Source organism: Equus quagga, chromosome 1 (assembly GCF_021613505.1).
Source record: "Equus quagga isolate Etosha38 chromosome 1, UCLA_HA_Equagga_1.0, whole genome shotgun sequence".
Lineage (NCBI taxonomy): Eukaryota > Metazoa > Chordata > Mammalia > Perissodactyla > Equidae > Equus > Equus quagga.
In genome coordinates this window covers 155,011,994-155,028,763 of record NC_060267.1, presented here as the reverse complement: position 1 = coordinate 155,028,763, position 16,770 = coordinate 155,011,994, and the positions used below count along the sequence as shown (strand labels likewise).

At 33.9% G+C, this 16,770-nt stretch overlaps 1 protein-coding gene across 9 annotated transcripts in view; it reads right to left on the bottom strand.

Annotated features, from left to right (window-relative positions):
• SLC4A7 (solute carrier family 4 member 7) overlaps window positions 1-16,770 on the bottom strand; it is a 102,196-nt gene that overhangs the window by 44,316 nt on the left and 41,110 nt on the right. For 4 of the 9 annotated variants that reach the window (XM_046661377.1, XM_046661407.1, XM_046661426.1 and 1 more), the window contains exons 3-8: window positions 15,248-15,394; window positions 11,268-11,406; window positions 10,557-10,717; window positions 8,311-8,499; window positions 5,172-5,540; window positions 249-364 (exon numbers count right to left, since the gene is read on the bottom strand). In XM_046661377.1, the coding sequence (XP_046517333.1) occupies window positions 249-364; window positions 5,172-5,540; window positions 8,311-8,499; window positions 10,557-10,717; window positions 11,268-11,406; window positions 15,248-15,394 (1,121 nt within the window). The remainder of the gene's footprint in view (window positions 1-248; window positions 365-5,171; window positions 5,541-8,310; window positions 8,500-10,556; window positions 10,718-11,267; window positions 11,407-15,247; window positions 15,395-16,770) is intronic. The other 5 variants (XM_046661397.1, XM_046661417.1, XM_046661436.1 and 2 more) reach the window with 3 other exon arrangements.

Here is a 16,770-nt window from a genome sequence, read left to right as displayed (position 1 = left end):
GACCATATTATACACAGATTCTTTTGTCAGAATTCCTAAAACTAGTAAGATCTAAGTTATTCAGGTGCTCTGAGATTGTTACCTTTCTCATAATTTCTGATCTTAAATTAACATATCACAAGGATCACATGGTTTGTAAGCACCAGTCTATTAAAAAATTATTATAATCAATGTTAATGAAGTCACATCGCTAGCAATTTTCCCAGTTAAGAACGATTATGAAAATTTATAGTTAATGATAGAATTACCTTGCTGAAGTCAACAGTACTATTTTCTCTGCTTCCTCCACTTCCATTACCTTTAATTTCTCCACTTTTACTATTGTCCAAGTTTCCAGGTGCAGACTGTGGAGAGGCCAAAATACCTGTATTTAAGAACAAACAAATTCCAAATTACTAAGTAGAAAATTCACTTTGCAACCTAACTCTGCTCATATCCTGAAAGTGATAATTTATTAAAAGCAAATGTGCAAGGTAAAAAAAAGAAGTGCCAAGTGTTAGTACCATACCAGCAAGACTAGAATAACATTTTAAGCAATAACAAAGCTATAAATTTTAATATTTAAAATAATTGGAATTTACAAAAATGGTGGCCTTTTGCAAAAAGAAAAAAAGTGAGTAGGTGAGGAACCACAGAAGATGGAAGCCTTGAGTCTGATTACCACTACGAATGCTTAACTTAGGTAATACATTTTTGGTTCATCTAATACACACGTGAACTACAGAGCTTAATGATGCCTAACTACACTTAGCATGCTTACATCAGTAACAATATAAATTTTCTGATAAACCCTATGTGTAACTCAGAAAATTTAAAAGCTACATCAACTTAATGTAGGTTAAATTTACCATATCTTCCATAATTGTAATAGTTTCCTCAAGGATTTTCATTTCTCTTGGGTAGTATTTATGTGCTGCCTACTATTACTCCTAAGAAATACAACTTTAAAATACAATAGAAATGCTTTTACAACATAAATACAAAGACTAAGGGTTTTATAATCAAACAGATCTGTGTTGAAATAAACACTCTCAGCCACTATGTCACTATGTGACTTTCACTCACTCACTCAACCTCTAAGATTCAGACAATTATCTAAAATTAGTTTGTTTGGATTAGAAATGATAGATGTATGTTCTACAAAATGAGTTGTTTGGATTACAAATGGTAGATGTATGTCCAAGCATTAGTACACTCTTTTCAAGTGACATTCAACAGCAACATTTCAGAAGAATCAAATAACCTAAAAACACCCTGTAGCATGTGACCATCGTTACCACTATGAACTTTTACAAAAAGTTCAAATCTCAAAAATTTTAAAAGTACATAACCACAGATTTCTACCATTAAATGTATCTCATCTTTTCAAAACACTCAAGATTTTCTAGTTCAAGAATAGAAATCACTATGACCCAAAACACTGAGTATCAAAGGAGAAAAAGCACTAGGCTGAACAAGAGACTTTACATTTAGTTTGTGTCATTCATGATAATCTAGTGACCCAGAGAAACTGAATTAAACTGTTTGTGGTTAGATCCTATAAACTTTAAAGTTAATATTGGTAATTAAGTTCCAGAATTTTACGCACATCAGATATACGTGATGCATCTAAGGCAGCTCGCACTGTTGTAGAATACACTGTTGTAGAATATCACTAAGAACTGAAACTAAGTCATTTGGCTTTATTGCTTAAACTCAACGACAGAAGACCTTTGTGATACCCACTTCTCTGTTAAATACCTAAACTAGGATGTCACCGTGATCCAAAAATCTCAGTATGAAAAGCACACGCAATCTACTTAGCGATGTGCTCTCTGGAAGTGTTAATTCTGAAATAAAAACTATTTCAGAAAACTCAATTCATTTTTTACCATTTTAGCTTAGCACAGAAAAGTTAAGATTCCTCTTCTTTGACCTTTGTCCCTAAACTTCCAGAACAGAGTCCATTCCTTTATTAAAATATATACCAAAATGGAAAAAAGTTAACCAGTATTTTTCAGTGGCTTCCAACAACTCTCACACAAGAAAATGAGGAGTATTATTAAGGCCCTGGAGGTAACTGCAACTGAGCACCAATACAGATCCTCCTAACTACTACCTGTATTCCATCTGTAGATGCAGAATCCAAAGAACACCTATGCACCGTTTCCCAGGATAGTCCCAGCCACCAGATTTTGGGGAGAAGAATGGAGTAAGGAGAAGGCTATGGGAGAAAGTAAGGATATGGTAGGAATGGGAAGAAGAAATGATGTGGAACTCAACACTGACAAAGCTAGAAGATATGACCTGAAGTCACTTGGCTAACCTGGTCATCTTGGACCTATTAAAACTAGCACGCCAGGTACATGTTAGAGTTTTCCACCATCATCTTCTCTATGCAGTCCTTCTCAACCTCAGCTAAGTTAAACCTGTTTTCTCAACCAGTCAAGGAAGTCTCCCTGCACCTATAATAAAGTCCTAGTGCTTAGAATTAAATAAGTTCCCCCAAATTAAAACTATCATTAGCACTGATAACTCAGAAAAAGAAAAAAACAAAAGTGAACATGTGTATATATAAAATACTGGGATTTAAAAACCATACTGTGGTAAATCTATAATTTTGCCCTCACATCTTTTTTTCTCAAAATAGCAAATCTAACTAGAGAAAGATAAATCAAAGATATCAGAGTTTTCTGTCATTGAAAGTTTCAAAGTAGATGTAGTTGGAGCACTGGTTCTCAACCTGGGAAGATTTTGTCCTCCAAGAGACATTTTCGGTTGTCACAACTGGGGAGTGCTACTGGCAGCTAGTGGACAGAGACCAGGGATGCTACTAAATATCCCATACTGCACAACATAGCCCCCTACAACAAAGAATTGTCCAGCCAAAAATGTCAGTAGTGCCAAGGCTCAGAAACACTGAGAATACAGTTACAAACACTAAAAAATGAGTTCACGTCTTTTACATAGAATTATTCTCCAAAAAATAACTAATGGGAAACACTAGTTTCTTTTTTACTATGGGTATGGACAAATCATGACCCAATGACACAAAAATCTATGACACTACCCTCTCAAAAATGATGCTGAGGCCACTTTCTTCCACTAACATAACATCAGACTTCAAGGAAACTCAACTAGATCTTCTAGGTGCTTTAAGCACCAAAAGTAACTAAACAGGGAATAATATATAGCTGTCCCTATTATTTTAATTACATACCTTCTATAGATACCTTCTTAAACAATAATTATGAGCTTTTTCTTGTCTTTAGAAATTCCTTCTCTTTCCTCCATTCTAATTTCTTTTCTTCAGAAAGGCTGATAACTCTCATGGCATTCTTACCGCAGAGGGGAGAAAACAAACTTAACTGTGTTCCTCAATTCTCAGTTAATTGCTCCTTTTATCCCCTTAACAACAGGGCCTAACAAGCCATTGTGAATCCATATTTAGTCACTTATTATTAATAACATAGAAGCTGGTAAAATAAGAAATGTTCAGTGTTACTGACAAATATAGGTAAAACAAATGGAAGGAAGTAACTTTAAAATCACTTTTGTTTGAGGAAAAACAGTAAATCTTGCCGGTTCTTTTCAATTAAAATGAGTGTTGATTACTTCTGAGTAATTATTTCGAGGTATTTTTTCTCCTTTTTGTTCAGTTACCTCATTATTATACTATTTTTTCATGAAGTAATAAAATTTACAACGAAATACTAGCCTATGGATTGTCATAGGTAGATCTTAGTTCAATTCCTTGGTCTGGTCATTCACAGTACAATCTTAACATCTCTGAGTTTTCTTCATTTGTAAAAATACGGATAATACGAACCTCATCAAATTGTTAGAAGAATTAGAAATATGATATTTGAAAAGCACATATTACTGTGTGTGGAACAAACTATAAAACAATGGTAGCTGTAACTCTGATCATAATGTTACAATGATCTAGCTACAAAATTTCCATTTTTCACTTCTAAAAGTATATCCTTTTTGGCAACTATAATGCACTTTGATGGATGTACTTGTAAGTTTGGGTGAAGCCAATAAAGGAGGGAGCAGGCTGTCACATGGCGGGAGGAGGACCAGGGTCTTCAGTCAGGTGGCTTAGGCTGCCACTTACTACTTGTATGATCCAGCGGAAGTTACCTAATTTTTCGGAGTCTCAGTTTCTGAAAATGGGTGTATCTATTCAACTTTCACAATACATATTCAATAGGCTAATTTAGTAACTGTAAACTACCACTGAAGTGTTAGATTTTATCAGTATTATGGAGAAATGTGATAATACTTAATGTGATTAAAACCACTAGTTAGCATTTATATACGTCACATTGATACTTAGCCGTCAGTAAAAAAGTCATTAAAGAATACTTCTTTATATGAATTGGGTGGAAAGATACACATGTATAAATGTACATACAACTAATATATAAGATCCAAAACTGTCATATTATATAACCCTTAAACAAGTTACCCACCTTTTATCCACTAAGAAATAACTTTTCTAATTCACATACAAAAATATATCCTAGCCACAACTATAGAAACTCTGGTTCTGAAAATTTCAAGGTGAATTTGGATTAAAGATAGATACGGCATTAAATAAAGGACAACCAAAGTCTATTCGAAATATAATACTAGTCTTGAAATAAGGACAATTCCAGGCAGTCACTAGAGAACTTCAATCTTCTCAGAGACAAAATGAGAAAAAGAACACTCAATTCTATTTTTGTTAGGAAGCTGAAACATACTGTACTCTTTGGACACAGCAAATAACCAACAAAAGGTACATCATCTCATTATAATTTATGTACAATATGTGTTCATTTGCCCTATGAATGAAATGCACAAGAAGCCATCATTTTTAAAAAATCATGGCAAATTAAAAGATTACTTATAAAAATTTCTACTTTTTTTGAACCATTCAAATGCCCTGACCTGTAAAATCTCAGTAAAAATTTTTGAAAGGGCTTAAATTATGTGTACTCTTCTTTGTAGTCTTCATAACTTAAAGTTTTTAAAAATTCTATCCCCTTCTATAATATACTATAAAGAAAAAAAAACATGCAGAAGTCAAAATAAATTATAAGCATTATCTACATATGCTGCTAAAGCTCTGTGCTGAAAGGCATTCCAAGTGCAAGTGATCCAGAGGCAGAAAGCACCACACATGGAGGATTTTGGATAGTTGCCTGGAGTTATGTCAACATTTTCCTCATTCTTCTGCTCCTGGCCTTTCAGTGCTTCTAAGTCTTCCTCAGGCGGATGAATTACTACTGTGGGAATATCATCACTGGCAGGTGAAACCAGTAGTTCTGGGGCCTGAAGCTGACTCTGTTGGGAACTTCTGAAGGTCAGGCGACTGATGCTAGGGCTGGAAGGAGGACTGTTTTGAGGGGTGGGTACTGGGGTTGTACACCTTGAGCCTGCAGGGGTTCCAGCTCTTGAAGAAGGAAGAAGATGACTGAGAAGAAGAGATAAAGGCGATTCTCCTCTCAATGAAAGGTTTGAGGCAGAGAGACCTGTTCGCAAAGAGTGGCGGGAGGCTGAAAGGCCTTCCCCTGAGATAAAACAAATAAATGGAAAACAATGAAGTTCACTGCAGAAGGCAAAAAGAGACACAAAAAATCAATTTACATTGTAAATTGCAAGCTTAAAGGCTCAAAATTCAAATTCATGCTGTCAAGGTTAGCATGGCAATCAGATTTTCAAATGTTAGAAAGTCATTGAAAAGTTGCTTAAACTGTAATTAGTTTCTGGAAGGTATATCAAAAAAAACAAAATAAAAAGTAAAATACAATGTTAACGACAGACGGTGGGGGACAAATTCTGTTAGTAATTAGAATGCCCAATAGTGAGGATTTTTAAAAAAAGAACAATATCAATACAAAGTTGCTCTTTAATAAATGATAAATTGCAAATGAGAAATAATACCAAAATAATGTAAGAAATAGAACCCAATATAAAACATAGCAGTACTGAAAGCTTATTTAGCATATTTTTCCTACATTATACCAAACCACTACAGATAATTATCTCTCACAAGAAAAGTCCACATTAACATGATCTAATAATTCCTAACCTAAAATCGGTATCAAATCTCTATAACATTAAGTCAATAGGGCATCACCTACTGGCAGTGCTCTCAAGTCAAACTTAAAAACCTAAGACAAGTTATAAGAAGATTTTTTAAAAAGAGAAATGTAATGTCAATTTTAAAGGATACATATTCTTGAGCTCTCTAAAGATATTAATAAATATCCTAAAATATGCCTCCATTTCTAATACAGCAGATATATTTAAACAAATACAATCTTTAATTCAACTAGATAAGAATAAAGCATTTCTCATCAATAGCAATAACAAAGTAAGTCTAGAATATTTCAAAAGGTCATGTATACTTATACTTCAAACACCTTAGATGTAGCTTAATGGAGTAACATTGTTTTTTAGGAAAAACATCAAATTTAACAGTCAATCTCATATGATCTAAGTCGAAGTAATCAAAGCTACATGCTCAAGAGATTCCAGAAACATTAAAAATGAAGATTGACCTCTAATCTCTAAACAACCATCATTTAGTTAAAAAATAAGCTTCATGCAGAAAAACTGTTAAATTACTATAATACAACAAAATAACAGAATGCCCACGCTAAAATGGCATTTAAAAGAAAATAGCCATTGTTTTATGATTGAAAGGAACTAAATGATAATTGGAGAATAATCAGGAACCACTGCATGTGACGAATAAAGATTTAATAGGGTCTCTCGGGGTAAATGAACCCATTTAACTAAAGTAAAGAATATACATGACAGATGAAAAGAGAAGTAAAATGTGATATAAATGACTTGCTTTTAAATTGAACTTAGGTCTATAAGAGATTTCTTTTATTCTTAAGGTTCTTGAAATATACCAAGACATAATTTTAAACATAAAGGCATAAATTTTAAAGATTAAAAAGAGTTTTAACGGTCACATGCTCAGAAGAAATGGACTTAAGTATCTTACACTGAGCTGCAAAAGACTATTAGAGTTAACTTTAGATATATTAAACCCTATCACCTATGGCTATTTGCCTGTAGAACACTTAAAAGCCATGCTATTATTTCAGGGACAGAAAAGCTGAATGACACTGTGACCCATCCTCCACGTTTCTTCACATTAATCCTCATAAGCCTTGGGTAGTGGTAATAGCTAGAGGCAACAGTGATCTTCATAAGCAACTCCAATCTTTTGCACTTGGGTTTTCTAGAGTCACTGTCATCAGAGCTCTCTAGGGGCCAAAAGAGAACCCCAATGATGCATTCCTCTACTTTAGAAAGAGGAAAGGCAAAACTCCAAGTGTGCCAGCCTTAAGACAGTGAGAGAAGTAAATGGCTAGAAAAACCCTGTCTCCCCATGTCCCACATAACCCACCGCTAGACCGAGAATGAGTGGAGAGCTGGAATATGTATGTCATTCTTAATAGCTTGGAAGACATCAACTAGGTCATCCTTAGCATAAATAGGAACAATCATAAAAACCTTTCACAAACTGTATAAATAAAGGGCTGTGTAATCAGCAAACCAACCAGCAAACACTTGTTAATGCCCAGCAAATAAAGTGCATTTGAGACAAAAAAAAAAAACCAGGAAAAATCTAATACAGATAATAAAGATTCAAACCCAAGTTTCAGAACTTTAAAAAGATTAAACTGAATTTACAGATGATAATTTATGCCTCTTTAATCAATTCTATAAAAATTCTTAAACAAAAACAAAAAAGCAGGAAGGAAAAAGAATTAGGGTTAGGTATAGTGACAGTGTTTAAATATTACAATAGTTAAATGTGCCATTTCAACAGAGTGAATGCTTAATTTTTTCATCGAAATGATTTCTATAGATAATTCTGTCATGTTGTAAAGACATTTTAGATTTTTGTGTGAAGAAGATTAGCCCTGAGCTAACATCTGTTGGCCAATCTTCCTCTTTCTGCTTGAGGAAGACTGTCGCTGAGCTAACACCTGTGCCAATCTTCTGCTATTTTATATGGGATGCCAGCATTGACGAGCGGTGCTGGGTCCGTGCCTGGGATCCAAACTTGCGAACCTCAGGCTGCTGAAGCATAGTGTGTGAACTTAATCACTATGTGACTGGGCCAGCCCCTAGAAATATTTTTAAATGCACAAATAACACTATTATTTGAAAAAAAAGAATAAAAAAGATGATAAAATGACCTATGTAATTATCTGGAAAAAATACCTTTCTTTCCCCAAATGCTAATTGTAACACACTGGAATGCTGTTAAGAGTAGAAGTGTTAGCAAAAATTGGATGCCATAACTTATCTCACCATTCCTTTCAAGCAAGTGAGGGTCAGAATGTTTCTTGCCTATATCTGCAAAAGATCGAACAAGGGGAATCCGACTGGTGAATCTTTTCTCATTCTGATGATGATGTCTCTTCAGAAGAGCTTCTCTGACATTCTCTCTTATGGACTCATCCAACTGGCCAGAGGCTATCATGTTGTCCAACACCATATCTATTCAAAGGAAAAAAATACATCAGTCGTTTTTATTAAATAAACTAATACTTGGATAACTATAACACAGGATAATCTCTAAGTGAAATCTTCCCCCAAAAATAAGATATTTAAATAGCTCTAGAAAGTACTTCTAATATTGAACAAGGTATGCATAAATGTAAACATTATCCAACAAAAATGAACAAATTACAGAGAGATTCTTATTTTAATAAATATCATTATTTATAAAGAGGCTACCATTATACACTAATAGCCTTCCTGTAGTTGAATGTGCTTTCCTGATATGGATGCAACAAATTCTACTAAACTGAATATTCAATAATATTAGCTTTCTAAGAATTTTATTTCTAAGTATTTTATTGCTTCACCTTATATTTTTCGCCAAAACTGTAGATGAGTATCTGGACTCATTCATTCAGTCATTCACTATTTACTGAGTACCTACTATGTGTTGGGAATACAGCAGTCAAGTAGGCAGATCAGTTTCTGCTCTCACCCTTCCAGAGGCAGAAAAACCAATGAGCAAATGAATAGATAAAATATCATGAAGTAGTAAGTTCTAGGAAGATCAATATATCAGGCTGTGAGGTGGGTGTGGGGAATTGGGAGATGGGTGGCAACGCCATTTTATAGATTATTGTGGTGACAGTAATATTGTTAATTTATAAAGTATATATAAATATTTTTAAACAGTGTTACGAACTTGAGATAAGAGTCAAGCTTTCAAACCTATGATAAGATTACTCTGAAAGAAAACTGGAAGGGATCAATTTAGCAGGTAAACTATAACATTAACACAAAGACTACAGGCTACCATAAAAGTGAATGGCAGATTATATAACATTTACTAAAATGTTACATTGTATTATGTGATAACCGCATAGCCAAAGACTCAAATGTCCAAATTCAATATTCCTAACCCCAACTCAATTTTTCAGTCATTTGTATAAGACAAGAAAGTAAAGACTTTGATAATCTGAAGATCTGCAGCTCCTAGTCAAATCAAACAATCTGGAAATATCAAAGTATTTCTAACCCAAAAAATTCTAATTTATGCTTCTCTTGGAGATCAAATACTATAGATTTTTGGGTTTTCCATGGGAGCAACCTATAATGGTAGTCACACTATCAAATTCATTACCAGTGAACCTGATTTTAGTTTTGAGCAATTTTAGTCAATGCTAAATAGCTTTACCATAGCTGTCTTTTTCCACTTTCTACCTCCACATTATCCTTCAGGTTTCTCTCTCTTTCATTTCCATTGCTACTTCCTACCACAGTTCAGGTCACCATCATTTCTTGCTTAGACTATCCTAAGAGAGTAAGTGGCCTACTTGCTTCTAACCTCTTCTTAATCCAAAGCTACCCTACATATTCTTGCCAGAATGATCTTCCCAACACATATGTAGATCACACTACCCTCCAACTTAAAAATCACTGAGAGCCAAAATGCCTACCAATAAAATCCAATTTCTTAACCCAGTAACTCAAGGCTAGTCACAATCCATCTCTAATTTATTTTCCCAACATATCTCCTGCTACTATTTAAGAAATCTGTATACTCACATGGAACTGACTTTCCTGAGATTCATACCTGTCTATACCTTCTAGACTTTTTTCCTTCTCCTCCTCCTTCTTAGAATACTTTCTTTTCTCTTGTACCATCTGCTCCTTGTTCCCATGTGTTCAAATTCTATGAATAAGTTGTACAGTTAATATGTTCTGTGGATCTTCCCCAGATACCTTGGTCTAAAAAATGAAGAAACAAAAAGCTCTTTCCTCTGCGTGTCCAGAGAACAGACTCCACAACTTGCTTATGGCACTAATCATTTTCTCCTTGATACTGTAATGTCTGTCTAATTTAATCTTCTAGACTCCAAACGTATCAAAGACAAAAAGTGTTATTTATATGTCCACTCTCATATTGCCCTGAACAGAATGGACGTTCAACCATTACTTGTTAAATCAGTGGTCTAAAATCCCACTTTATTTCCTTATTTAAGTATCTCTAATTTCAGTACAACTTAAATATAAAAAAGTCTATTTGCTATAACCTGCTATTTCATCTAGAGTGCTTGCTCTCATATCCAGCATGACTGTTCCATTTAGGATGCAACTTCTTAGTTCAAAAAGACTGTGCAAAGAGAGAGTTGCCACATAAGGTTTACTCCATCTGTCACCACCATCTTCAACATCCTCTTCAAATTTCAGCCATCTGAAACATATAATATATAAAAATATTTTAGAAATAATGACAAATTCATCTAATAATACAATACATATAAACTTGTTCTTTTAAAGAGAAACAAAGATCACCACCAACAAAACAAAATTTGGCCACAAACACCTTTTTACAAACTAGGCTAATGGTCTGCAATATCTTTAGTCAGAAGTCACCTTCATAGTTCCTCTTTCTATTCCAGCTATCACAATAAGTCTACAAAAACAAACTTTGGAACTTCGTAGTTTCCACTTCTAATCCTATTTTAAACATAAAATATGCAAGATTTTGACTTTTTAAATTTGTTTCTGTAATTAAAGACATTAAAATCTAGGATAACACAATTCCTTTTGCGTTATATTAAAGAAGTAAAGATTATTTAAGGAAACAAATTTGAGAATAAAGAGAAAAACTAAAGATAATTTCCAGACATGCACGAGGAAATTCTCTGCTCATCGTTTTAAAGCACAAAATCAACTTTATAGTCTCATTACAAAAAGAAAGCAAGTAAAGCCAAATAAACACTGAGACTCAGTATTATTACCTGGCAGTTTCTTTCCATTCATACTCTTCTCCATCTCTATAACACAGTTCATCCATTTCAGTGAAGAGATCATGGGGAATGTGCTCTTCATCATCATCTTCGGTACCAAGGATGAACTGAACTCTCTGGGATGGTGTGTCTTGACAAAATAAAAAATTTAAATGCACTCAAAATTCTCCTCAATTCATTCAAAGATAAATTCACAGTTTTGAAAGTGAAATGCTTTTGTTATAAAGATATTCCATCAAGACTTTTATTATTCAAAGACTGTACTTCTGGAAGGAAACAAGGACAAACAATCCAGAAAAAAAAGGATAGCACAGAATGATCACCTCCACAGACAAAAAAGAAAAATTGTATGTTGAAAATAAACAAGTCAAACTAATCTCATAACTAAGTGACATAAAAACAAACAAAAACAGGCAACATCCAAAAACATGGAACACTATGCTCAGACAAGCAATTTCTCTCACTAAAAAATATATGAAAATGTCAGCTAAAATAGAACATTTACAAATACATAATTAATAGGTAGCTAACTCCAAGAGTGAAAAAAGAAAATTCCCAAGTTCCAAAAAATGACAAGGAAACTCAAAGCTAGGGGTATACAGAATCTGACGTTTCCTACTATCATGGAGAGGTAAAACTCTGTCAGCTGAGGTCAGGGAGGTAGAACAAGTCACTGTAAAGATCAGATACCCTACTCGTGGCGTCTGAATTTAAACTATCTATGTGGTGCATGATCCCCAAACATGGAAATTAACATAAATTCTACTCCAGGACAGTTGAAAGCCTAGGGTCCCCAGATAAACACAAAAACAAACAACTATAAGCATCAATTAAAAACGAAATCAAATTCTGTTGAATCTAAGAGAGAAGGTCAAACCCAAAATTTACACCTAAGTAAACAAACCTCCAGGCGCTTGCAGATGCAACGAACAGGGATATTAGAACAAGTTAAAGAGTAGGTTAGAAGGAATTATTAAAGAAGACAGATCTGAGGAAATTAGACAGAATGCATCAATGACAGATAAGAAGACAGAAAACATAAAAGATCAGAAGAAGAAAACTGAACAGGAAAAACTCCAGAAAGAGGAAATAAAAAGAATGGGGGGGAGAGGCAATATAAAAATATATCTGAAAATTTTCCAGTGTGTATAGCACATGGGTCTTCATATTGAAGGAATACCTGACACCTAAGCAGGACAAACAAGGACATACCATGAGTAAATTTCCTAATGTTTTGAACCTTCCAACATTTAGGTCTTGCACATCTCTTTTGTCAGATTTATTCCCAAGTAATATTTTTGGTGCTACCGTAAGTGGTTTTTATTTCAATTTCTGATCATTCATTGCTAGTATACAGAAATGTATAGAAATATAATTGATTTTGTATCCTGAAACCTTGTTAAACTCACTGAGTTCTGTAGTTTTGTAGATCGCTTAGGATTTGCTATATATATGATCCTATATCTGTGAATAAAGACAATTTTGCTACTTCTGCAATCTGTATGCTTTTAATGTCTTTCTTGTCTTATTACACTGGCTAGGTACTCCACTATACGGATGAATTGCTATACTATAAATAATTTTCCTCTAAGCATGCTTTAGCAGCATCTAAGAACGTTCAGTATGTAGGTGGCCCTCACTTTGCACAGTACCATGCTAAATGAAACCTTTGCATATTAGAAGTGTGTCCTTACTTCGCAAGATTTTATCTCAGTTACTGCTTATACTATGATTTTATTTTTATGAGTTCAAAATATTTCTTAATTTCCACTATGATTGCTTCTTTAACCTATGGGTTATTGAGAAGCATCTTGTTTAATATGCAAATATCTGGGGATTTTTCTTGATATCATTCTAGTTTAATTCTAATGTGGTCAGAGAATATACTTTTAATGTATTTCGATCAATGTATTAAGACTTATTTTATGGCCTAGAATATAATCTATCTTGGTAAATGTTCCATTTACACTTATAAAGAATGTGTATCCTGCTACTGTTGGGTGCAGTGCTCTATGAATGTGAATATCAATTTGATTGATAGTGTTATTCAGGTCCTCTAATCCTTATTGATTTTTTTATTTACTTGTTCTCTCAATTACTGAAAAAGGGGAGTTAAAATCTCCAACTATAATTAGGGATGTATCACTTTCCTCTTTCGATTTTATCAGTTGTTTCTTCATGTATTTTGAAGCTGTTTATACATGCATATACACTTAGGATTGTTATAGCTTGGTTTTAGCAATTTGATTTTTATGCATCTTTGTGTGGTTCTCTTCATGTTTCTTCTCGAGTTTTGCTGAGTTCCTTGGATCCATGACTCCAGAGTTTTTATTAAATTTGGAAATTCTTCAAAAATTATTTCTTCAAATATTATCCCTGCCACCCTCCTTTCTGGCACTCCAATTATACATATGTTAGACTACCTGATACTGTCCTACAAATTACTGATGCTCTATTCATTTTCAATCTTTCTTCTCTGTTTCATTTTGGATAGTTTCTATCACTCTATCTTCAAAAATCACTGATCTTTTTTCCATAGCATCAAATCTTTTGTATATTTTTCATCTCCAGAAGTTCTCTTTGGGGCTTTCTTATATTTTCAATTTCTCTCTTCATCACAGCCATATTTTCCTCTATCCTCTTGATCATAAAGCATATGTATTATAGTTGTTTTAACATGCTTGTTTTCTAATTCCATCAACCCTGTCATTTCTGGATCTGTTTCTATGGATTTATTTTTCTCTTGGTTATAGCTCATATTTTTCTATTTCTTTATATTTCAAATAATTTGTGGATGTCAGATATTGTGAATTTTACATGGTTGAGTGCTAGATATTACTGTATTTCTTTTAGTAGTGGTATACTTTGTTGTGACATGCAGATACTTGAAATCACTTTAATTCTTTCAAGACCTGCTTTTAAGAATTTTTATAGCAGATCCACTGCAACCTTTAATGTAAAACTACTAAGACCCATTACTAAGGCAATACCCTTCTCAGAACTCTATCCAAAGCCCCGTATGTCACAAGCTCTTCTCATTCTGACTGACGGAAACACATGCTATTCCCAGTCTTAAGTGAAATCCAGGAATTGTTGCTGCTCTTCAAAAAAACTTTCCTTTAGCATAGAACACAACTACCTACAAGGGTGCAGCTTTGCTAGAATGCACCTATTAGGACTCATGGTGCACAGACAGCTGTGTGCGCCCATGATATCGTAAAAAAAAAACAATGACACCCTATATGTCAACTAAGTGTAATGTCTAAGAATCTTCCTCAGCTACACAGCTATTTTTTTCCAGCTCTCGCCTTTCCCATCCCTCAGGGCCACTTAAATCAGCACTGTCAATGTTTAACATTCTCTTTCCTCTACTATATGCCTTTTCTTCTTCCTGATTTCCTCTATCTATTGGCATATCTATATTTCTATGCTTTCAAACGAAAATCTTGTCCTTCTACAGACAATACTATCAAATCAGAGCACTCTTTTTTGCACAGATAACCAAGTAATCTGACTTAGTAAATAAAATATTCTGGCCAAAAAGTGTGCTTAAAAACGAGAAAAAATTTCAATCTTTTCCAGGAGCTGAGGATTCCAGATATTTGTTCACTGCATACGTAAATAATAAAATACATAAAGAGAAAATATGTAATAGAGAAAAGGAAATAAAACCCTACTAAACTGAAGTTTAAGTGCCAAGACTCAACTTTAACAATGCCAAGGCTGGAATACAATGAAGAAAGCAAAGCTCCTTACTTCTTTCAGTTATCGCAAGTAGATCTTAACCTATAAACTAAATATTTTTCTTGTAGAAAAAATAGTCTTCCTTCAATTAGGATTTCTCAATACAGACAATATGTCTAAATTATTGCAGACATACAATTTATAAAAGGAAATATTCAATGTTTAAAAAAAAAGCTTTCCAGAAAAGAACTTTAAACAGTTAATGAAGAACCACTGTTTTCTCTCACCATAAGAAGGAGATTCCCGTCCATCTTCTTTATCTGATTCTTTATCTTTTCTTCTCCGGTGGTGATGTTTGTGTCCACGATGCCTATGACGCCGACGACTCTCTTTACTAAACGGGACATGAACACCAATATATACAGCTCGATGACCTGGCAAAAGGTTCAAAAACATATTACTGGTTTTCCAAAAGGGAAAAAAGGTATACTAAAATTTACTTGGATTAAAAAAAATTACAAATAAGCTCATACAATCAACAGTGCTACCATTCTGTTACTTCTCTTATTTTACAGAGCACTACACAGAATATTACACCAAGGGCTAATACCATTGACTGATAAATACACTAGATATACAGGTTACTGTTGTAAGCATTAGTTTGTAAGTCTAAAAAGATATTCTGAGAAAGAAGAGTTTGGTCCACCTGAAATCATCAAATACAGACATAAATTTATTCCATCTACATTTTGGCCAACCTAGCTAGTAAAGGTCTTTAAGAGATATGCTTTAATGATGATTAAATACTTCATAATCAATATTCACAAATAGATATTTATTAATTTTTAAAGCTTTGAAAATCTCAAATCAGCAAGGTCCAAATTACTGCGGGCTACATTACATGTAAATGGTCCAAACATTCCAATTAACGGGTAGAAATTGTGAGACTAGGGGGAGAAAAGCAATACAGTAAGGTTATGACATACTTTTAAAATAGAAAAAGCTACTGCTGATGTTGCATTATCCTCAATTTGACTTTGATCAACAAAACAGGAAAAGCAGTCTCTGCTTTTGTCCACTAAATGAAACTGAATCAGAGAACTAGACAGCTAGCAGCACTGTGGCAAAAACTGAGAGGAATGTACTCGATTTTTTAAACAGTTTAAATGAGCTTCTTATCTAACTTGTGTTCAGTGAAAGGGGTTGTGGACTACAAGTTTATAACTAATTTGCAACTATTCGAAAAACCTTTGGCCTAGAGCTGCTTTCTTGCCCTTATGTACAACATAAAGAAGTTAATATAATGAAATAAGAGCATATTGTAAAGTTAATATGCTGAAATAAGAGCATTAATGACATTCTTTTCCTAATAAATTCCCTAGGAGAGTCAGACAATAAATACCTCAAGAAACCCGAGATCTTCATATTTAGATGAGATTCAAAAAGCATAGTCAATCTTCATTTGCGGATTCTGTATTTGCAAATCTGCCAACTCACTAAAATTTATTTGTAACCCTAAGGTCAATACTCTTGGCAATTTCACAGTCATTTATAAACACGCAAAGAGTAGCAAAAAATTTGAGTTAAAAAAGGTAACATTCTGACCTCCTGCTTCAGTTGCCAATAGTCATGTGCCATGTAACAATGTTTCAGTCAACAAAGGAGAGGCACATGGGATGATGGTGCCATAAGATTAGTGCCATAAAGCCTAGGTGTGTAGTAGGCTATACCATCTAGGTTTGTGTAAGTACAACATATGGTGTCCGCACAAGGACAAAATACCTAGTGACATTCTCAGAAAGTATCCACA